Below are 25,233 nucleotides of genomic sequence, written 5' to 3' on the forward strand. Positions count from 1 at the left end.
GTCGCTAAAGTTTCGTCGGAACGAAGTTATGGAAAGTTAATTAACAAACGGAGACGTAACAATATGACCCTAATTGTTTGGCATTTTCCTAAGAAATCCGACCTTACTGAGTTATTTAATTTTGAGTTTACATATTGCAGTTTCTTTCTAGTGCAAAATCAATCGATTGCACCTTGGTAGTGCAGGTATAATTAATCGAACAGAAATGATTGTATTTCATCAGTCGAGCATCAGTACTATTCGAGCATCAGTACTATTATAAATTTTCGTGTTGAATTTGATTTTTCTGTAATCTGTGGATATGACGTTGTTTAGCTTTGCGGGGTCCCCCATCGCGTAGAGCCCAGGACAATTACTCTTAGTCAGAACTCTTTGCTAGATAAGCCTCTATGTTAATTTTAGCATTGTTACGACAGCGGAAATCACGTGACGGTGGTAACACGTGATGAGTTTCTAGAAGATTCACGAAAAGACAAGATGTACGCTTTTATAATATAAAAGACTGCCAAGAAGTGACGGCAACAATGGAATTGAATTGCGGACAGAGAAAGAGACGGACAATTGAGTCAAGCGCGGTAATGCGTTTGTTTAAGTTAAACTGACTGTGGAAATTAAGTGTATTGCAAAGTTGTATTGAGAAAGAATAAACCAGTTTTATTTAAGAAAGGACCTGTATCGCTAAAGTTTCTTCGGAAAGAATTTTTACGGAAAATTAACAAACGAACAGAGACGTAACAGTATTATTATATTAATATACACAGATGCTAGTGGCAAAAATTAAACAGCTCATGTTTGAGAATATAGTATGCCCAATTTTTCTTGCTTTAAGGCGTACTCTCTTTTTGTTCCCCAGTGGGAAGGTGGTAAGTTTACGGACTTATAATGCTAAAATCCTGGGTTTGATTCCCTGTGTTGGACATAAAAGACAGCCAAATGCGGTTTTGCTCTAAAACAAACAAAGTACCATCTTTCCCTTAAACTGTGAGCTCTTTAATTTATCTCAGTAACACGATTCACAATTTTCTGAAAGCAAATGTTAATTCAGCAGTACTTTTAATAATTTAAAGATGATAGGATTTATGTGGCAAACTAAGGTACAAAAACAAGAGATGGTAAAATATATGTGTAAGATTTTACTAGATAATTATATCACAAATTCACCGATATTTTCATCAAAGATTAGTTAATACATACAAAGCGTTGTTTTCATAACTGTTCTCATTTATATTATGACAATGAATGTTTATATGTGTATTTTACATTGAGTCGAGATTTTATTGATGTGAAGCCAAATTATATATTTTAAGAAGTCAACTCTTATCTATAGTTTGTAATCGAGTTCTTTGAACTGGTTTCCCGCGTCAGAAGTAGTTTATAAATAGTGTAATCTGTATTCGGTTAATTAATTCGTACAAGTTTTGGTTTTTTTGAGTAACTAAGTAAACAGGGCTAAAATAAAAGTAAAAAAGGCCTATTTTTTGTTGACCACTCATTTTATAGTTTACAGAATGAGTGAGAAAATGCAGTATAAACCGGGAGACTTGGTATTCGCAAAAGTGAGAGGCTATCCACCTTGGCCAGCAAGGGTACGTTAAGTGACTTAAGTCTTAAAGTTATTAGAATTTAAATATAATTATGAATATTCGGATATCTTGACAGGGTTAGGCTTAAGTTATAGAGTAGACTTAATGTTGATTCATACTAGTTGTACTCCTATCGAACTTGGAAGTGCGTATTTCAAAATGTTTAAAAAGAGTTTTAAATTAACCTGATTTCTTTCTTTCGAGTCTTTTGAATTTTCCACCGGAACATGTAGAAGTTCAATCGACAATGTTTTAGCATTATAATTTATATTAGGCAAAAAGAAGCCAATGGTTCATTGTCACAATAAGTGATAACTTGAATATGTTGAATAACATGACGATGTCTTAACTCTGAATAATTTAAGTTGTAACCTTGAGTATACATTTTTAACTATATATATATATATTTCTTAATACATAAGTTGAATTGAATTTATCTTGTCTGAAGTTGTCATCAGTACACTTATGTGAGAGTAAGAGTGTGCAGTGAAAACTTAAACAAGAGGTATTGGATTTGGAGCCTATGTGAATCATAGTGACAGATAATTTATATGAACATGAAACTGAAAGACTACATATCAGATTTTTTGATCCTGTGATTGTTTGTTTTGAAAGGTGAAGGATAGTATAAGTTGCAAGAATTAGATTTTGATGTTTCATGTAATTATACCATTTACAGTCTAATTAAATGTTTGAAATATAAGAGTTGACAATCTCACGGACAACAAGGGACCATTTGAACCTTAAAAGGCTGCCACTGCACCCCCATCCTAAAGAAAATTATTAATTTTATTAACCGTGTCTGTAGCTTTTTTATAGTTCTGTAATCTTCAGTAGTACCTTCCAGTTTAAAATTCTTCAACTTATGTTACTTATGTCTGGTTTTAAGCATTATATCCATAGTAAGCCAATAGGTGTAATTTTTCCTGGTATCTTTTTCTTATCTTTGGAACATGCCTATCTTGAATTAACATTCCTTGAATTAAACACTATTTATTTTTAACAATTTTTCATACATGTATAACGTCACCTGTTATCCCAATTTAGTAATGGTAAGTCTTCTCTGTTGGCCACAAAATTTTCAAAGTAAAAAGTTTGAATAGAACATAATACAATACTTTCAGCACAGGAATTATAAATTATAATCAAGAGTGATATCTCAGTATGGAAGTGAAAGGTCAAATAAATATTAAGTATTTAAGGGTGCAGAAAGTAATAAAATTTTTGATATTATTAATTGACATAATCTAATCAGTTTAATTTTATACGATTAATTTATAAAATTTGTTATACTAAATGAAAGTTTGATCTAAATAAGTAAAATGGTATTATCTAACCCTGATGAATAGTATATTTATATTAGATAAATTAAGAAAATTAAATATAATTTTCTCTTTGTGGTATGTATAAGACAGATCCATCCCCCACCCCAAAACTGTAACATGACATTATGGACAATAAGGGACCATTTGATCCTAAAAGGCTACCCTTTCACACTTATCCTGAAGAAAAGTAAAAATGTAAACCCTTTCTTTTTGTTTCAGAAAATCATTGATTTCCCACTTTTGAGGTGTTGGTCTTCACTACTGCTGATGGTAACTCGTTCTATAGGCTAATCACTATTAGAAAAATTGAACTGTCTTAACTAGAACCCAGCCTATCTTGTACGAATCTTAAACGTGTGTTCTTGTTCTGTTGTCTTCAGAATATGCAAAAAGAAGGTTGTTGTATCAGTTCTTTGGATAATCTAGTTAACCTCAATAAGATCAGCTTTTACTCTTCTTTTCTCAAGATAAGGTAAGAAATCTTAACCTATCCCCATAACACAATCCACTCATACCTGGAATCATCTTAGAAGCCCTATCTGAACCAATTCCAGTAAATTAATAGCCTTTGTTCAATAGGGAGGCCAAAACTGTAAACAGTATTCTATATGAGGCCAAACTGGGGGTTTGGATGAAAGTGGTTATCCATAGAATCTCTGGATCAGAGGTGAAATACCTGTGACAGAATTAATGATGTATCCAGTGCCTTCTGTAACAATTATGTCTTGCCTTCAGATCATAGTAATACCCTCTTATTTTGATTCTATGGTGTGTTTTTACATGTATCTGTATGATGAGATGAAAAAAGAAATAAATTGTTGTTTTTCATTATGATGTAATCTGACAAAGTTTCATTTTGAAACTGATAAGTTGTGAATTTTCAGCACCAAAAGAAATGTTTGTGATTATTATGTAATAATTATAGGGCTAAGTATGCATCCTTTAGTCTAAGAGTCAGGCTGGTTGCCAATTATTGTTTTCAAAGTTGCAGCAAGTAACAGCTCATGATCAATTATTGAATGCATTACAAACAAGCTCCATGATAATTCAATTAAAGTTGTGTTTATTTTGATTGTGAACTGTGTACATATGAAGACCAGACTAATCAGACATGATCATTTAACAGGCCACATGTTTGAAGCTCACCCATGAATATACAAATCAATCAGATAGTACCTTCTAATTTCACTGACAGTTGCATGACAGGTTTTTGACAGATAGGAAACCATATAACATCTTTGAGCTCAGTTGTTGTTTACATGAGTCAAGCCAGCTTGTAATACATATATTACGTATCTGTATTTAACATTTGCCTCAAATTGTAAATGTGTTTGGTATTGATAGTTATTCTGAAGTCAGTAACAGTGTTAGAACACTAAGAAAAATGCATTTTTACTTTTTTTCACAAACCTGAACCAAAGTTTCTGTGTGTTCATGCTGTGCATGAGTTGAGTCAAAGTTCACATGCCATAACCTTTTACAGAGTGTCAGAGTTATCAACTATTTATTTTACACTGCATTGCTGATTTAGCAACATTTCATAATAGAGTAAATACCAGATAGGATATACAGGGATACTGAAAAAATAAAACTGGATATGGATTTAGGAGGTTCTAGAGGTTATACAAATATGATGTGCAAATTGTATAATTGACAAAAGTATTTTTATTTTGCACATGAATATCACCTCGCTTTCTGACTTGTCATAGTGTGAGCCAAACTGACGTTGTCAACTCACAGACATATTTGTAGTGCAAATACTTTTGTAACACATCTGGGTTTTTGGTGCAACTTGTAAGTTTTTCTTGATCTTTAGGTGTGATAAAACCCAAATCTAATTATGCCATGATCACACTTTCCCAAATGTTTCCCACTTTCTATTTTTGCAAGCACATGCTCATTATTGGTTAACAAAAAAATTAAAATTGCATTCATTATGGTTGTTTCCTTAACCATTTGGTATATAAAAACCATGCTGAATCACTTTAAGAAACCTCTCTCCTGACTACTTTATTCAATATTATTTCAATGTGTTTAAAATTCAATTATCCCATTAGTATTAATTAATAGTAAAAACTGTGACTTCATTATAATATAGTTTCTAATTGGCATCATTTATCTGATTGAGTAGCCTATAAAATTATGCCAGTTAGAAACTTCTTACTCATGGAAACACTTTATTGTAGCTCACAGAGATTCATCCTTTTTTTTTTAATGTGTTTAGTCTCAATGTACTGTTGTATGCAGTAACAATCCATAATCTTCTGGCAAATATCCCTTTTAAGTACTGGACCATCTTATTACAATTTTACTATCAAAGTACATAGTAGAATGCCATGTTTGTTTTTATAGTGGTCAGTTTGAACATATTTTGTTGGTTCAGTTTTGTTGATTGTGCTTACACATATACTGACATCAATATGTGGGGGTTCATTCTGTTTCTCATATCTAAATATTTCTATATATATGACTATGTTTTTATTTTGTTTTGCTCTGTTAGCTGGCAAAATAGATATTTTATTACAATTGTTTAGAATAAATAGAGTGAACAAACAGTTGTTTGGAGTAAATATAAGATTAACTAAAGTCCATTCTTTGTTAAGGTATATTTGAAACATTTAAGTAGCTTTCTGAAATTAACCTCTGATGCTGCAACTTTTGAGATGTATTAGGTAGCCTTATTATTATTTTTTTGGCTCATCAGGAATATTTATGACATTTTGTGTTATTTGTAGAATAAATGTTGCTAGATTAGCTTGTTGCCAAGAGCACAAAATTAAATATAAAGTTAACCAACAATTGTTTGAATTATTTACAGAGTTTATAAGTCCTTTTAACTCCTCATTTAGTCTGGTATTAAATTTTCAACTTTACCTTTGGTGATAAGAATTCTGTAATATAATCAGTTGTTTGAAAATTTTAGTAGATGTGGGAGAGAAGACTGAATAATTCTTTCAGTTTTACAATGAGTATGTTGATGTTGAAATTGTTCTTGGTATTCTTTCTTGTCGCTAAGTTTGATGTTTCTGAAATGATTTGTGTGATGTATTTTCTTTCTTTCCTTTTAATTCTCCATTATAGTTTCTCTTTTGATAAATCACTTAAACTTATTTTCAGGGTAGGAATAGTTGTTCATATGCTCACAAGGTATGTGAAATATGATATTCTGATAACTTCTGATAATCTTTCTTCACAAAGGGAATTCCAATTTTTTAAAATCTGAAATACATAAGAATAAAAAGATATTGGTAACTTGGAAGGTGTAATAAAGAAAATGGTCTCCATAGGATCTTGTTCTGATTAATTTTAACTGACAAGTGACTCCCAAAGTTTTGTTGGCATCCCATTTCCAAAAGTAAGGATGAAAAGTTTTCAAGTACAATATTCATGATTGGTGCCCTAAGGTGAGTATCTGAACTGAAAAAAAATCATTCTCACAGTTTCTAAATAATGAGAAAAAAAATATTAATTAGTTCATGTTTTTTCATTGGGAGAAAAATAACATATAGTAAAGAATGATAAGGGTAGAAAGTTCATAATGATTAGTGTGGAGAATCTCCCCCCCCCCTAAAAAAAATTCTGCCATGACAACTGAAGATGTTTATTCAGAAATTATACATTATTAGGAGCTTGAATAACTTGAATGTGGATAGTCTGTGTGAGTAGTGGAATGAAAATGTAGAAAATGCAAGTTTAATGTTAGTTTAAATTTAAGAACTGCTACTTACCTCTCTGCATCATTAACAGCTATTACCTCACATGCAACTGTCATGGAATGTCCTGTGTATGGCCCAAGCCTTAAAAGAACTCCCACATCACATATTGGGGCAGCCTATGAATTAATCATCATTATGCTGTAACCCTCCACCAATAAGAAAGTGACACAACTTTCATGAGCAGTTATCCTCATGAGCACTAGCATATGATCATGGGCTCATTCTTTTCTTGGCATTCCCTGTGTTCAGACACGTGTTTATCCTGTGCTTTTTGAGTTTCTAGTTGATTTAATCAACTGCCTTTCTTTATTTAGTGCTACATTAATCTTGTCCCCTTTGCACTTCTATTCCATTCACACTTCAGTTTTTCTAGCCACCACATTTTTTCTTTTTGCTACTTAAAACAACTAATGCATAAAAAAATAAATGACCCAAGGCCCATTTTTACCAGTGGTAACTGGATGCACCTAATTTGTTCATGGAATTGACATTCAATGATTATCTTTTTAGCTCACTTAGTAAAATGAATGCCTTGGTGTGTGATAGGTCTCAGTATTCAATCGATGCTGAGTTGCTATAAATATTATGGAAATATTAAATTAATACAATCTTATAGAGCTGTGATGAACCATGGTATGACAACATATTCAATGCTGACATTTTAAACATATTACTGCTATTGTGCACCAAGTGATTGGTTCACTTTCTGCCTACTTCTCTATCTGTTTCATCCTACCTCTCCTGTGGACCCTTTGGCCATCTTTTCTACCTTCAGCTTTTGCTTTTGGCATTACTCTCTTTGATGAGGAACAAGTATCTCCTTCTTTTCTGTTTGCTATGCTCATAACCCAGATATGTGACTTTCTATCTTTTGCCTGTATATCATAATGACTTTTGGGCTGACTTACTTTGTTGTCCTCCTTCTGTATAAATTACACATTTATCAATGTCTTCCTTGCCCTCCTTGTCTTTGTGACTCTGTTCATATGGCCTAAGGTCATGAACCTTCTATATTTCTTGAATTCCAATCTCTTGTGCCCTTTCTGTCTTCTTTGGGTGATCCTCTTTTCTACTTCTTTCCCTTTCTTTCCTGCAATCTGTTTGTTTTCAATTTATCTTTACTCTTTTGCTATATCTCTACCCTTCACCTCTTCATTGGAGTTCTTTATTGCAACCCCAATAATTTTGATGGAAGTATTTTTAATCTTAACATGAAAATTGCTTTACACTCAGAGCAGTGACTAGTTTGATTCCATATATTAAAACATTAATTTTTTGCAAAAATATTTTATTAGAAAATCTTATTTCTTCTGTACTAAAGATTTATAATATTTACTGAAAGCTTGCCAAATTTCTTGAAGATACATAAATCATGTCATATCAGATGATGTATCGATACATTCATATCACAGCTTTATGATACGATAATTGTATCATATCACTGTATCATGCCACTCCTAATGTTTATTGATGACACTAGCCATTATGCTCTCTGGATGCAATTTTAAATTGTGGAAGCCTGTAATTGACCAGCAAATTCATATAAATAGTTTTGATTAGCTACATTTACGCAGCAACAGCCTCTGAAGGATTAAACAATTGGATTATCCTATTCATGAAAGTTTCCATCTTAAAAAACAACATTTAACAAGGCTAAGAATAAGCACTAATTCTTCTTAGTTTACAATACTGTGTAAAAACAGTAATGAGTTATACTTGAGTCTATACGCCAGTTAAGTTGTATAACTGTGGGAAGAAAAGTTTATGTAAGTAATCCAAAGATTTAATAAGGACTTGATTTCTGATACCTGTATATGTAGATAAAATGGACTGGTTTGAAACTCCAGACTGGATGTTAAACCATGATTAAAATTATTTTTTTTGGTGTAGCATTTCTGGTAATAATGTGGAATTCAGGCATACTTATTTTCAACAGAAAAGTGTCAAGTATCTTCAGTACTCAACTGATTCAGGAAATGTTAAGCAGTAAATAAGTTGAACCTAGAAAGCAAAGGAAAAGATGCAAACACAAGTGGATGAATAAATGTATAAATCTTTATTCGTATGAACACACTTGACTGCTGGGGGTCTTCACTTAAACTGAGTGGCTTTTGTCTGACAAACTTCTGGCTGCTGGATTGAAAGACAGTTTCTTCTTAATTTGCCTCTTGCTTGTAATTTGAACAACAGTTTGTTGTATGATTAATAAGAAACATTCTTTACATAATTTTCAGTAAGCCCTAAAACCAAGTGATATCATTAGTAAGTAGTAATTGTCTACATTCATATTGTATGTTTAAATTGAGGACATTAAACATAATCTCTCAATTTACCTTTATTTTATTTTCCTAAACCTTTTAATCAATCCAGTACTACACTTGTAACTGATGTGGGTAAGCACATGTTGCATACCATTGTCTGGAACAAGTGAAATTGATCTTTGTGTTTGTCGATTCTCACTTGTTACAAAACACTGCACTTTGCATACTACCATGGCTAGTGTACGAGTTGTTGCAACTGTCTTTCTGAGTGATCCTTGAGCCCCAAGTTCCTTTGTATGCCTTTGTTTTCTACTTCCATTAAGTACAATGATATTCTCATTTTGGAAATGATAAATCCATGAAATCTGAACACATCTTTGTAATCTGGGTGTTTGAATATTTCGTGTCATTAAGGTTTCATATATCCTTCTAAAAAGCAGTCAGTTTTCTATGGCATCACACCTACACCTACAAAATGCCAGACAGTATAAAAATGTAGTTCTGATTTGTGCCATTCCAACCCAACTTTTTATCAGCTGTGGCTGTCATGTGACGTGCAGATTGGCATATTCAAAATCGTTAATAAATGTACTCAACCCTCTGTACTTCATAGCTTTACTGATAAGGGTCTTTAGTGCTCATCCCAAAATCAACTATGGATAATAAAACTTTTTTTGTACTTCATAGCTTTACTAATAAGGGTCTTTAGTGCTCATTCCAAAATCAACTGTGGATAACAAAACTTTATTTACTTCACAGTAACAGTTCTAATTTAGTGCTTTTGGAGATGGTAAACCTTATCCAGAATTATGTTTCATAAAGTTTTAAGTCTGTTCATGTTGTTGTTGTGTCAATTGTTATAGGGCTTGGTAGTGTATGAAGTCTTCTCGTTCCTTATTCATTATTATCTAATCTAAATATAGTATTTTCTCATTTTCTATTCTTGTTTCATGGCAGGCTTTTAAAAAATGATGATTTTAAAACATTACTTAAAAAATATATAGGTTGAAGAAAAACCTCCCCCAGGAAAGAAGGTACCTCCCAAAAAATTTCCAGTCCTGTTTTTTGGAACCTATGAAACGTAAGTACCAGTTTAGTTTTTTTTCTGAAATCAGTGAAATGTAAGTACCACTTTTCTTTTTTTGTGACTCTGTGATCTAAATCAGTTAATTATATTTATTAATCCTTAAAGTCTGTGAAAGACAGTTATGTTATCTATGAATGGGTTGCTACCGGAATGAACCAATTTTCTCAGTAATATATGTATGCTGAGGTAAATGTGATAGCATGTAATATTGAAATGTGATAAAAGTGATTACATGTTAATTATATTAAACTCTTGGAGTCCAAATTTTAGTGTGTACAAAACAGACTTCCAATGCTTTTTTTTGTATCATTGTAAGTTATTATTAGTTATGTTTAGCTTACTAGAAAGAATTCTAAGTGTCAATTTTTAATTTTTTTTTTGTTTATTTCTGATAAACCTTGAAAGATGAGGTTAATTAGGTCATCTGTGCAATAAAAATTAATTTAACATTCATTCAGTTTAGTTAGAGCAGGGGTTTCCAAATTTTTTAATTTGATACCACTCTAGACCTTGGCTATCCTGATTATGGACCCACACCTAATGATATAATATACATTTTAACTAGTAGATACTCTGAGGTACCTTACAATATTTGAATTATAATTTGTTTTTTGTTTTTTAAATTGTATATTTATACATTGTACTTACTGCATTAAATTAAATTCTTGCTGAAAATATTACTTTGGCTATTGGAAAGTTTTAAAGAGAATATTTCTACATGTGCTGAGGCCCCATGAGACCATCTCACTGATATATGTTGGTCTGTTTATGTCAGTCTGGGAACAAGTGAGTTAGAACACTCATACGTTTATAACACAAATTTATGCAAATACTTTTTACCATTCATATGAAGCAATCACATTCAGAGGAGATTTTGATTCTAACCGTGATCTGGAAATCTTAGTTTTTTACAACAGTACAATAATAAAGCATTAGTAACATATGAATCTAACTTATTTTGCAGATGTTCTAGTGATACTATGGTTTATTAAACTTTTGCATTGTTTCAAAATCATTCTGTTTAAGAACTTGATTCCATAAACAATTGGTAAGCTTTAATTATCAAAGGTTAGAGTAACTTGTTTGACATTCTGACTGCATAAATATAGTAACAATTAGTTAATTTTATATATTAAGGTATGCATGACTTACTATTGCCTTCTTATACAATAACTTTCCTCCTCTTACAGAATAGCTTTTCCCAGCTTGTACTTCCTGCTATATGTGCAAATTTTTGCTTACCACTAGCCTTGATACTCTCATATATCCTTACATGAAGCAGCAGCGTGATAGCATGCAAATAAGCATGCGACAACCCTCCACCAATAGGAGCACAACACAACTCCCAGCACATCTGACTCTCTCTATACAGCTTAGCCCAAATTCACATGTTTTTCACTCTCACTTTACAGGATTTTAAATCAGTTTCTTGTTTCTTTTTATGGATATTGGGGTTCCTGCCGAAAGGATTGAGGACCAATTCCTTCCGAGGTCATTATGCCTCAACCCACATCTAATATGGAAGCCGATGGTATGGCTTACCATAGGTCTGCATTTCCTTTTTTGGACTCCTAGTAGTTGGATTCTCTTCTACCTGTGTGGGGTTTGGAACCCAATACATTGGTAAAATTTTCCAAACCTCAATTTTCCAGTACCAACATTACATTATCCTCCCTCTTTCATTGGCTTCCATTTTGTTTCAGACTCCTCCTGAACCTGTTTTCATGTCTTGTTCCTATCCTTCCTCTTCTTTACCAGTGCCTGCTAGACAGGTCTCTGAGGTTTACCACCAGTTCATTGTCAACAGCTTCTGTGATCCTAGTGAATACAAGGTGGGACAGGTCCAGTGGGGGCCAGGCTTTAGTGCTTTACCACCATTTGTAAGTCTTTAATCACAGACCCTTGGATTTGGCAGGTTCTCTCTGAAGGGCTCGTTCTTCGTTTCAGTTCCCCTCCTCACCTGTTCCCTCATCCCATATCATTCCCCCTCCTTGTGATCCAATTTCCAGCCAGTACCTTTCTGAAGTGGTTCTAGATCTCCTTCACAAGGACACTATAGCACATGGAGATCCTTCTCAGCCAGGTTTCTCTTCCTGTTTGTTCATAGTCCCCAAGAAGTTCTCTCTTCCTTGAACTGGTTTCACTCTTAGTCTTTGGATGATGAAGTTAATGTCTCAGATGCTTTCCTCCACATTCCAATTTCCCCACTGTACCAGCATTTCTTCGATTTTATCCATTGTGGTTGCATCTACTTGTTCTGGGCCTTTCTGTTTGGGCTAGCTTTAGCTCCCTATTGTTTTTGTTGTCAAGGCCTTTGCCCTACTTCTCCATTCCAGGAGCCTTCATATACACACTTCTATGGATGACTGGATGCTCCTAGCTCCTTTGCATGTCACCTCTTCCTTTCACACTCAGCTTCTTCAAGAGACTGCGTGGGTAGGTTGGCTAGTCAAGGTGGAGAAATATTTTCTCTCCCCCACACAATTTCATGCTCATCTTAGGTTATTTTTCACTTCCTGTCTCTTATCCTGATTGCCTCTTATGTCCTGTTTGGGCTCTCCACTGTTATGTGGCTTGCCCTACTACTTTCTGTGGTTCCCGTTCAGTTTTTTTCATTTATTGGTACCATTCTCTTTCTCGTGATACTTCACCTATTACCCTTACCATTTTATTCACCTGGTTTATTCTTCCCTGTCTCCCAATGATTGTAATCTATTCCAAGTCTCCTTCCTTCAAATATGTCACCTTATCATGTCCCTGGCTGCCCAGTTCTGTCATCCTTTAGAGGATATAGTTCCTGCCAGCATGTGGACCACTCTCCATACATTTATTTCACATTATCTTTATTGTGTGGCTGCTTACTGTCTACCTTTTGTTGCCATCTTAAGCTCCATGGTTTTCTCTATGAGTGGGTAGATGCTATTTTCCTACTTTTCTTCTTTACAGGGGGCCTTTCTTGCATATATAGATCTCACACAGTGGTGAGTGTTGCCTGTCCAGACATACTTATTCTTAAACTCACACGGTATGACCATTCAGGTCAATAATGCCCGCTGTTGAGATGGGTTGTTCCGCAAAGCTGCTTGAAGTTGTTTCCTTGCAGTGTTTTACATCATAAATATGTTCTCCCAGGACCATACACTCCTGAATTACCATGAGTAAAGCAGAAGGGGATTGCTGCTCATCCCTGCTGCTCCTTCATTAGACTTAATCAGGAATGATCTGCTTTTCAAAATAGGGTTTTGCAGTCAACTGTTGCACTGTATTCAGTGCTGCTTTTATATGGACTCTCCAACATACTGTTTCCTCCCTTCTAGCAATTTAACAACATGTACACTTTTAATTACCTTTCTGTACATGTCACAAAGCATTACTGAGTTAAATTCAAAATTTAATTAAACCAATTTACTATCAATGTATTTAATGAAATTAGCATTATCAAATGTGTTATCGTTCAAAGGTTTATATTATACAAGTTATTATTCCTTTATTTGAAAGGAAACCTCTGAAACACACAATTAAATCTTCAGTTTTGTGTCACCTGATGTGTGTGTGCAGTTGAGATATCTTAGGTTTGGTTGCTTATGTTTCTTTACAGCTTACTTTTAGTATCTCTATGGCAGTCTATGTGTACAAGTTCAAATTCCAAACATTAGTTTCAGATTACAACATGGCTAGAATTATGAGAAAAATAGTTATATACCCCCCCCCCCGAGCTTATATTCTGGCTTATATTCCAAAGTAATCTGCCCCTGACAACAGTCTTTTGTAGCCTTGAATGGGATGCTTATAACCAATAGAAAGAGCTTATTTCTCGGTTAGTCTCTCCCAGGCTAGAAGGCAAGTAAGTAATAGATTATCTTCTAAATGATAAGCAAGGTTTGCTTAATATCTGTTGTGGAGATCAGTATCCCTAGCACTTGGCTATTTTTTCTCACTTTATACATATTACCTTGATAAACAGTTAAATTGCATTTAGGTTTTACTTTCATATTTTAGTTAATTATGCATTATTTATATTTCAAAGTTAGTATTTGAAAGGTTTAATGATTATTTAAGTTTTTCAACTTGTCGTTTCACTGGTCTTGCATTATAAAAAGAGGTGAGAACAAACATTATGCCATATGCTAAATCTGACTCTGACGATCATAATGTTATATTGCTTGCGGGGACCCATTAAAGTGCGTAGACATAAATAATAAAACATAAAGAATTGGAAAGGAAAATAAAACATTTAAAATAAACAAAAATTCTGAAAAGGTAAGGACTTGAAATTACACATATGACCCAAAGAAGATATTTTAAGATTATTCAAAGAAGAGATAAAAGGTAAGTACATTTCTTAATTTTAAATACTGTTCATTTATGATAATAGCTAGAGTTAGTGATATGGTAGAGAAAATGGAAAATAAAATATAATTATTTACCTTAAAAAACTTTTGATATTCATTTAGGAGGTTCTAGATATTATGCAAGTGAAATGTGAAAACTGTAGGATAAAAAGTAGTATTTTTATACTTAACATTAAAATCAACTTGCAGGTGAACTATTCAGAGTCCAAGTACAAAGAACTCTATTAAATAATGAAATTTTATTAGAAGTAGTAGAAAAAATCGAAATATTTTTTTTCCTCAAACTACATACCTTTAGGAAAGTTCTAGTCAAATTTCAAACAATTTAATCCACTAATTTTATTTTTGGGATGAAATATGGTGAGAGTGATGTTACCTAGTTACAATGTGAAAATCTGGTAGCCACAGGGCTAGTACAATATGGGAGTCCTTGTCATTTATTACTGGGTGGTGGACCATGGAGGCTTCCTCCTAAGTATGCTCAATTCCACTCAGTGAGAGTCGTCAGTAATCCTTTGATAATCGAAGATGACGAAGAGAGGGGGGGGACCATCAATGCTTGGATTGTCAGCTGTGATTCCAGCACTTGTGTAATTGGAGCCAAAAATTGCCAGCACATCTCTTTTTACAAATATCACATTGTACTGTGCTAGGAACTGTAGGCAAAGCGTGTCTCCAAATATGATGATCCTGTGAGACCTTCATCCACTTTTGGTGCACAACCTCCAAACTATCTTTGATGGATTTACACCATTTGGTATAATCATTGGCTAGGGACTCCCAATGGGTAGTAGGTATATCAGCTGTGATCAGGTGATGCTTTATTACATCTTTGTAATGAAGCTTTGGTCCACTTCTTCGTTATTGACCAGAGGAAAGTTCTCCATAAAGTAGAGTTTTCAGAAGTCTATGTTCTGGCATATGTACCACATGAACAGCCGAGCACAGTTGTCTTTTAAGAAGCATAGCTTCTATGCTGGGCATATCGGCTTACTTCAAACCTCCTTCTTATGGATTCCAAGATATATTAAGGATCATTGAGGTGTATGCTGGACAGTCTTTTAATATGACAACAATAGAGTGTATAAGTCTCCACTGAACACAGTAGGGAGCTGAGTACCTTGGCTTTCTGTCATATGCCACACAGTTTCCAAACCCTCTTGTATAATTGCCCAAAAACAGCAGATGCTGCTTGGATTCAAGCTCTGCATCGAGGCTGTTGCCATTAGCAACTATACTACTAAGGTAAGTGAACTGGTTAATGACATTTAGCTTGTCATCAAAGAGAAAAAGAATTGGCTGTACATAGTGAGAGTTAGGTGATGTTTTATGGAGGACTTTGGTCTTTTTGATGTTAATCATTAGGTCGAAAGCAGCAGATGCTTTGGAGAAGTGATCTAGAATGGTCTGCAGACCATCTATCGAATTAGATACAAACACTGCATCATCAGCAAACAACAACTTTGTGATGCAGATTTCCATAGTCTTAGTGCAAGTTTTCAGTCTTGTGAGATTGAAAAGACCACCGTCGATTCTTGTGAGGCTGTAAATTCCCTTAGCAAGATTAGCAGATGTATGATCCAGAATAGCAGCTAGAAAAAGAGTGAATAACGTGGGAGCCAATACACAACCTTGTTTGACACTATATGGTACCGATGTGGTACCCTCGTGTGAGACCTCTCCATTCATGCCAACAAACTTCTCTGGACAGCCAACTTTAGTGAGCAATGCCCACAGCACTTCTCACCCTACATCAGTGATTCCCAACTTGTGGTCCCCGGACCCCTGGGGGTCCGCGAAGATAATACCATCTCATTAAATAAGTAAGTTTTTTAATTCTGCTGTTCTTTTAATTGCACACTCACTTATATATGTCTTTTATTTGACAGTGAAAAATGGAAAAGCAAGTTAATTATTAGTAAGAAAAACAGTTTTAGGCCATGGGGAAAAAAAAAAAATAATAAAAGGGAGTCCTTGGTGGTGAAAAGGTTGGGAACCACTACCCTACACTGTCAAAAGCTTTGATGAATTGACAATCATAGCATGCAGTGGCATGTTTTGTTCAATACATTTTTCATCAATTTCCTGAAAGGAGAAGATCATATCGGTCATGCTTCTGTTCGCTTGAAAACAGCATTGGTTTTCTGGTAGTATATGTTCTGAGATTGTTTGTAACTGTCAAAGTAGTATTTTGGCAAGAATTTTTCCTGTGGTTGATAGAAGCAAAATACTTCTGTAACTTCTACAGTCATGTTGATCTCCTTTACATTTGTAGATTGGTACAATTATGGCATCCTTGAACTCCTGAGGTAGTTCTCCAGTCTGCCAACATTGTTCAAAAAGGTACAACAATTCTAGTTTTAATACTAGTCCTCCACTTTTTAAAATTTCAACAGGAAGACCATCCAAACCTGGTGCTTTTCCAGATTTAATCATTTTTCATTGTCTTCATAAGTTCTTCCAGAGTTGGTGGGTCATTGAGCATTGCATCGATTGAAGTTGTGGCATCTGATCCAGGACTAAATCATGAATCACTGAGGTCTTATTCATCAAAGTATAAAAGCATACTTTCCATCTTTAAAAGATATCAACCTTGTTTATAAACTGTTGGGAACCATCAATATTCTTGAGCAGAACAGTTGTTCTGCACTTTGGTCCATATATACTCTGATGCAGAGTTAGGAAAATGTTAACTTCTAGATGTCTTTGATGAATTTTTAAGCCTAGCTGTGTTAATCTTATTTTTTTTAATGTTTTATTCTATTTCATCTTGGAACTTTTTTTCCCCTAAAAGAAAAAAGGTTGAATGTGTTGTTATAATTAGATATTATAAATCTTTTTTGCAGCTAAATTCTTTATATACCTGGTAATGTAATGTGGTTGTAATCCATTGGATAATTAACCTATATGTACTTGGTATGTGTTCATTTTGTACAGAAATAGGGAATTTATGCAAAAACCTTCCTTAATTAATATATTTGCCTGGCACAATCTAGTGATTTGGGTGCTTGACTTGCAAGCTGTAAGTCACGTAATCAAAACCTAGTCCTGAACATGCTTGCTGCTTCAAACCGTAGGAGAATTATAATGTGATGGCCTATTCCAAGGTTTGTTGGTATAGAGAAGGTGAAAAGTTGGTGGTAAGTACTAGTTGCCTTCCCTGATGTTGGCAGCTCAAAATTAGGGTTGGTGGCAGATAGTATTAGTAGTTTTGCTTTAAACAAACAGCAATATACTGCTTTGCTAAATATACTGATTTTTACCCAATCATCACTATTTATTAAATGCTGTTGTCGTAGTATGGTGTAACTGTTTTGTATATTAGCTTTGAGATGCCTTAGGCTACTGACCTAAACACATCATGAAAGTGCAGTTTCCATTGTTTTCAAATGTTAAGCCAAAAAGCTTTCAGTTTAGTGAGAATTTGAGTAGAGATCATACAAACTGATAAAAACATAGCTTGGTGATATATTTTAGGAGAAAGAGTGTTTGTGAACATCTACTACAGTTAGTTTTGATTTTTTTCTTACTTTTGGGGATTCCTGCTTCTCTTGAGACCTTTATTTCTCTTAGTTCTATACATATGCATCCCCTTCAGTGTGCTCTGGGGGATTGATAAAATATGTCCTGTAATCCATCAGCAACACTTTAGTCTTTCCCTTCACCTCTGAATCTCACTCTGCTGTGATGGCTTGATTGCTCCAACATGACCAAGGGTATTTCCCCCCTCCTTCCCAACCAAACCTGCATCTTTACACCAGTGCCTGCCTCTTTTTCCAATTGGTGGTGTGGTAGTTCACTACACTACCACTCTCTCCATAGTCTGGTCTCCAGAAGAGCAATTTTTATATAACAAATTCTGAAGATGTCTGCTGCTTATTGGGCTTGCTATCTTTGGTCACAGTTGTTGGGTCATTGTGTCATGATCTACTTAATGGCACTTGCTCTCTAGACCTATGCTTTCTCTCACACGGTTTTCTTTATTTGGCTGGCAATCATCACATTCACCTGGCGGCCTATCATGTCCCTGGAATTCTAAATCTAATAGTGGAAAGCTTTTTCTTTTTTTTGTCTGGATGGAATCCATCTCACTGAGTGGTTCTTGCATCTTTCAGTCTTTTAGTAGATTTGTGCCCCATTTTGGGACCCAACTAATCAATGCATTTGTGACACTCTTTAGTTCTAAGCTTTCTCTCATTTTTTTTAGTTATTAATCCCAGACTCAACTGCTTTGGCTGTTGATGTTCTGAGTCTGGATTGGTCCAGTATTTCTCTTTATGTCTATTCTTCTCTTTACTTTTATCCCCAGGTCTTATTTGTCATTCATGACACCATTTTCTTGGTTGTCCAGATTGCTTATTTGGCTGGCTAAGTCATAGTTTTTACTTCTCTGTTGCTTGTCATCTGTGGAACCTCTACCCCCTTCCTCTTTAGAGGTCCTTCCTCCAATAACATCAAACATCCATCTCTCATGATAGGGTATTGCACTTTCATCTTGTGAGATAAAAGATATTTTACTACAAGGTAGCCCATTTTCTTCTCATTCTTGTTAGCCTTCTACTCTTGCATTCTGTCAGAGTAAGTTGGCTGTTTACCTTCACTAGTCCCTCTACCATGTCATCCTACCTCCTTCTTTACTTTGCTTTTTGACAAGGTCCTGTCTGTTTCGAATATTGCAGGATATCGAGTGGCATTGTCCACAATTTTCTGCCTCTGGCCAGGCACTAATCTCTTCCTTTTACCTGTTTTTGCAAAACCAATCAAGGCCTTTTTTGTCCATTGCCCCCATCCTTAAACTAGCCCCTCTCCTGACTGGGACCTCTGTGTGGCCCTTCAGGCTCTTGCTTGCCCTCCATTTGAGCTGTTGGTTACTTGTTCCTTTTATTATTTGTCCTTGAAAATATGTTTTCTTCTTCTACTTGCTTATGGTTTTGTCATTTGTACATACATGCCTTAAACATCTCCTGTACTATATATATATCATATGAACTAGTTGTTGTTTCCTGACTGCTCCTTTCTTCCAAAGAATTGAGCTACTCAGGAGGAGGATTGGAGGCTTTTTTTCATCTCATTCCCATTTATTTTTCATTGTACATTATTTCTGATCCTTTTTGTCTTATGTCCTATGCAGGTTGCCCATTGCTACCTCACTTGGACTACCATTGCCTATTTTTACCATGGCATAACATATAGAACTAAACACTTCTCTACTGATATTTGTTGTCATTGGATCCCACTAAGTGACGGAGTAAAGAGAGTGTTAAACTCATCCACCCCTGCTCAGTGACCATTGTCAAGATGAGGTTTTCTGCAAGACTTTAATTGACCTGACCATTTCTGCACTTTTTAGAATAAAACAAAATACACCAAATCTAATCATGCCTTTACACCTAGCTTGCACTTGCTGTCTTTAATCATAGTAACCCATTACACTGTCTTTTGGTGGAGACCCAGTTCCAGATTATTGTGTTACAGGCCCACACATATTCTACATGTATCATCCCCTGTTCTTTTAGTGGAAGAAGGGGAAACCCTTACTTTCCCAGTTCTAAGCTTCTGTATAAGTCAATATGGAGAGTTTCATCTGTGAGTGGTGCCTTGGTCCCAGTGAGAAACTGGTTGAGCCTACCCCTCATTTGAAATGTTGGACTAGGGTGTTACTTGGAATTGTAGTAAGAAAGGAGCACATCTTTATAACTGTTCAGCACCAGCCAAACTTTTAAAAAGTGTCCGAACCAAGTTCAAGCCATACCTCACAGCTATTAATCAGGCTAAAGGTGCTATACTTGAATCATTTCCATTTCATTATGATTGAGTCTAGATACTTTAAGTTGGCAGCATTCAACCTCCCTTATAGTACTTATAGTTTTATAGACTGTTTCGATATCATATGGGAAAGTTCAAGCTTTTACAGATCTTAGCTTTACTATCAAAATAAAAAATGGTATTCTAATTTGGTGGAGTGCTGAATGATAATTGTTTTTTCAAGGTGTGCTCTTGTTTGTGCAATTAAAGATTATTTTTGTTTTAGCATGTGTCCTTATCTAACTGTTTGTTCTACCTGAATTTCAGAGCTAATCTTGGTACTAAAGATCTGTATCCCTATCACAAGTTTAAAGAAAAATATGGAAATCCTCAAAAGAGAAAGTTTTTTAATGAAGGACTTTGGGAAATTGAAAACAATCCTGCTATTATACCTCCTTCACAGATGGTAAGCAAATAAATAATGTCAGGTAACTATAAAAAGTTATTGTTACTTAAAGTTTATTATTCACATAATATCTTAGTTTGAGCCCAGGTGGTTGTTCTTGTAAATCTCATTCCACAAAAGTATATATTGAAGGCCTAGAGTATCAGCTGTTCATGAAACTGTTGAAATACAATTTCAAATATAGTTGTGCATGTAAGTTCCACACCTTATCTGTTTACACTTAGTTCAAAAATTGAGGAAACAGTTAAGAGTATTAATTATTTAAATATTTCCACATCATAATATAGTGTACAGTAAGGTGAATCGTGTTAAATTAGAAAAGTTCATGATAGTAAAAATGTATGTAAGACTAAAGTATTGTAAATTACTTTTATCATTTTTATTTGAATGAATTAGCTGACACACCTTATTTTGTTTCATTGCTCAATCATAAAATTTCAAGTACTAAGTTTTAACTGCATGTAAATGTTCAGTGCCAAATGGTTTTTATAATGTTAGTTATTTTTTCTTGGGCAGTTCTTAAACATCACACACTAACATTGAGTTACCAATTTTTTTTTTTAACACTGTTCACCACCAGCATCATCCAAGTACTGCATTGTATTAAACAATTTTATGTTTTTGCCTGTTAGAACTCTTAAACAAGCAGTTATTAAGAGGAATTAGTTATAATATCAATAGCATTGTTTTTTTTACATTCTTTGAATGACTTATTTATTATTTGTAACAACATATTCATGGACTCGCAATCAATTTCATGCATGAATAGTTTAGAAAAATGTGTTTCAAAAACAGATGTGTGGTCCATGATCCCATTGATAATTTTAGGATAGTAGACTGTGTTTTAATTAATATGTATGTATGCAAGTTAGGTATCTAAACTTTTGTTTCTGAATTTTGAGGTTACATGCTCACTTTTTTTTCATTCCAAAAGCTGAGTCTAATTTTGCAAAATTATTTTTAAATATTTGCCCAAGTTTTGAAAGTAATTTTAAAAAGTATTTTGTTTGTTGATGCTCTTCTTAAAAGTTAAGCTTTTATATAAAATTTGATTACAGTACTTATTCTTCCTCTAATTTGGTTTTCAGAACATCTATCACATTTTGACAGTTATCATTTAGGTTTCTGTTATGGAGACTAACAGAACAGTAAACCATTTATGAAAATGAAAAAAAAAAAAAGATAATATTCATATAAATTTGTAACACATGCTTTTGTGCTACTGGTAATTTTTTTACAGTTTCATAAATATAAACAAATTGGAAAGAGGACATACTTGTTAACAACAAGAATGTTTTCATTATTTGAATGTATATACAAGGACATTTAATACTTACAGGCACAAGTAAAAGTAGAACTGCACATAATCTGTTTGTTTACGCCTAATGTAAATGTATTCTTCAGCTAAGTTTATATGATTCAAGAAGGTTTATTAGAATTATAAAACTATTCAATACCAATAAAGAAGTATTAAGTAGATGTATGAAAACAATTCTTGTTTTGGCCTCATTTACTGCATTCTGACAAAAAGATCAATTCTATACACACACACACACACATACATACATATATGTAATCCATACATACATATGTATGTAATCCATCGAGGCCTTTCTGGTAAGATTAGCCTTGCCTCTTCATATGACTTACGAAAATCTTACTAACAAATTGGCATTACTCCTCTGCCATCTGAAATCTTGAATATTTAAGTAAAGAACTAACTGTATAGTTATTTCTTGCAGCCAATAGAACCTGATAATAATGATTTGGAAATGAGTACAAATCTGGAAGAGCCATCTGGTGAAAATGAGGACTTCGATACAGAAGATGAGCAGAACAAAGTAAGTGTCAAATTTGCCAAACAAAAATTAATTATTGAAGCAAATGGCAAAAAAATAACTGGTATTGAATAAGTGCTTTGCTTTTAAATACATTTATTGATATATAGCAACTAACACATGTTTGATAATTTGTACAAACACCTGATTTTTGAGAAATTTCACTCAACATAACAGGAACTAAAAGCATAAACAGTGTAGGATAAAAAAAATTATGGCTTTGAAATAAGTATGAAATCCAATTATGGGTTTAACTTTTAATAAGAAACTAAATAATTATCAATAAATGCTACTTGTATAGATCAAAACTAAAAATTAACCCAGTACTTAACTGGATTTACAAAGTGTATCTTCATGTAATGTGATGAATTTTTAGTAAAAAGTACATGTCTGTTGTACATAAAAAATTAGATGTGTTAATAAAATTTTTATACTAGAGATATATTTGTGAAATGCTAAAGTTGGTCTGACTGTGATAAATTTGACTTGTGTCATATTAAGCTTGTACATGTGATGGGGTCAAAGTGTGCATCTCGCAACCTTTTTACAGAGATACATTCCAATTTTAACTAAGCACTTTGATATCATTGTATGTTAATAAATTTGGCATCAAAACATAATTTATTATCTAAGTGGTAATTTTAGCTAAGTTTTAATTTCATAATTTGTAAAGGAAATGTTTAAGTTATTTCTCATTTTGGCACTCTGATTTCCCAATTTTAATTTTTATCTTTGCCTTTATATGCATTTCAGAGTGTCCAACAAATTTGATGAACATGATATACATATTAACAACCAAGAATATAAATATGAATGTCCAGTCTTTGTCTTTAAAGATGTTTATATTATTATGTAACATTGTTGTTGGAAAGGTTTATAATCAATAGAAAAAGAATAGATTCCAAACCATTTTAGTACTTAAAGCTAGTAACTTGCAGGTAAACATTGAAATATGTTGACTAAAGTCACTGCTCTGAGCAGTAATGGAATTTTTTAAACAGACTTATAGCTTAGCTGGAAAGCCAGTTAAATTATAGTAGTTTTTAGACATTCTGTGCATTTTATAACACAAAATATATATATAATGTCTGATGTATTTTTTGTGTTATAAAATGCATATTTGAAAGCAACATAAATTATTTTGTAGACAACATACAGTATCAAATCTTTGTATTACAGAACAACACTTTTTTAAAACTTTTATCAGTATTTTATGTACTGTGGCATGAAATTGTATAATGTTTTAGTAAAAACAAATGCTTTGTGTATAAAAAGATACCAGTTAAACTTGATGATTAACTTAATTAATTGCTATAATCGACTAGTGTTGCTTAAAATAATCAGTTAATTGAAATTACAGTTTAATAGATTGTCACAAAAATAACTAACTAATCAAAATTAGTGTTTCCAGTTATTATTGTTTTCAATTATTCCAACTATCCAAGTGATCAAAATTTTACCATTATGAATTCTTATTATTACTTTCAATTTGCACCACAACTCACTGATTGAAATTAGGATTTCTGATTATTACTTTTTTTCAGTTATTCCAACCATTCAAGTAATCAAAATACTGCCATCATAATTTCTCATTATAGGTTTTTGATTAATAAAAGTTTGTTCAGCTTTGGACTGACATGGCTTGGTTACTGGGGAAACCAATACTGGAAACACTTAGATCTTATCAAATTAAACAAAGGGTAGTTTGGAAATGTCTTAAAAAAAAAAAGAGCCAAAAAAGGAAGATCGACCTTGTGAGAATAATCAGTTATTTGAATGCAATCAATTAATGAGCTTGAATGATTAATTGATTAACAAATGCCATTAATCACCCAGCTCTAAACACCATTAGAAAAAGCAGTGCTTTTTTCTTTATCAAATTACTTTTCACATATACCAGCAAGAAAAAAAAACCATTGTTTTTAAATATCAAGAATCAGTTGACAGTCTTATACATACAAAATGAAAGAAGATACATGAATATGTTTTTAATAAATACAGCTATGTACTTTCAAATTGTAAATTAATGTTCTTGGCTGGAAGCTGTAAAGGACATGCAACCAATTGATTGTAGTATAAAAAAAAAATAATGTGTAGTTGAGCTTGTTACCTATGTATTATGCTTGAGTCTGCAATAATATTCTAATAACCACAACACATGTTATTTTATTCCTTTATTTATCATTTCAGAGTATGTCTTTACCCTCTAATAAGAAAAGAAAGTCAGAATATAAAGATGAAGAGGTGAGCTAATGTTTTATAGATAGATAGATGGACAGACCCATTAGAAGATGTGCATTGAATGTATAATAGTTGATTATATATATTTTATAAGACTATATATATTTCACCATCCAGAAAGTTGTTTCTTGCTTGTATAAGTAAGCTAAAATGTGAAAATATTTTGCAAAAAAAAAAAGTAATTTTGTTTATATATCCAAATTTCTTCAACTTGTAGTTTTTCCTTATTGTGTGATATTAACGCAAATACCATCTTGCTAATTTTTTGTCTCCCTTCAGACCAAAAACTCCAAAAGTGGTGTGGAGGGAGATCAGTTGTCTGATACCACCCACAAGGTAGCTAGAAGGGTAAGTGTTTATGCTATAGTTTTTTATACTTTTGAAGTTGTAATTCACACAAGAAATATGCTTCTTTATGAAGAACAAAGTGATGCATTGAATATGAATTCTCCCAAAACTGTTGATAAACATTTTTATGCTCTCTTTCATTGAAATATGGTTATACGCTGTTTATTCATCACAAATTTCAAACCGAAGATCAAATAAGCACAGTTTATTAACCCTATCGCTACAGGTCAAAGGCCATGTCATAGTGTTTGTTGACTTGCATTCAAAATTT

The 25,233-nt window shown here is 33.4% G+C and overlaps 1 protein-coding gene and 1 long non-coding RNA gene across 3 annotated transcripts in view; one reads left to right on the top strand and one right to left on the bottom strand.

Moving 5' to 3' along the window:
• The first annotated feature begins 1,301 nt into the window (after window positions 1-1,301).
• Window positions 1,302-25,233, top strand: part of LOC106459011 (PC4 and SFRS1-interacting protein-like) — an 85,345-nt gene continuing 61,413 nt past the window's right edge. The window contains exons 1-6 of one of the 2 annotated variants that reach the window (XM_013918580.2): window positions 1,302-1,586; window positions 9,890-9,966; window positions 20,397-20,535; window positions 22,278-22,376; window positions 24,564-24,617; window positions 24,894-24,962. In XM_013918580.2, coding sequence (XP_013774034.2) covers window positions 1,509-1,586; window positions 9,890-9,966; window positions 20,397-20,535; window positions 22,278-22,376; window positions 24,564-24,617; window positions 24,894-24,962 — 516 coding nt within the window. In that variant the 5' untranslated portion in view covers window positions 1,302-1,508. Of the gene's footprint in view, window positions 1,587-2,128; window positions 2,199-9,889; window positions 9,967-20,396; window positions 20,536-22,277; window positions 22,377-24,563; window positions 24,618-24,893; window positions 24,963-25,233 lie in introns of those variants that run through there. The other variant, XM_022385393.1, reaches the window with a different exon arrangement.
• On the bottom strand, window positions 6,209-16,181 carry LOC111085678. Its single transcript, XR_002610494.1, has 4 exons — window positions 16,077-16,181; window positions 11,161-11,167; window positions 10,858-10,863; window positions 6,209-6,218 (listed from the first exon to the last, which is right to left on the bottom strand). It is a non-coding gene; the product is annotated as an uncharacterized LOC111085678 (long non-coding RNA).

This window comes from Limulus polyphemus, unplaced genomic scaffold (genome assembly GCF_000517525.1).
Source record: "Limulus polyphemus unplaced genomic scaffold, Limulus_polyphemus-2.1.2 Scaffold546, whole genome shotgun sequence".
Lineage (NCBI taxonomy): Eukaryota > Metazoa > Arthropoda > Merostomata > Xiphosura > Limulidae > Limulus > Limulus polyphemus.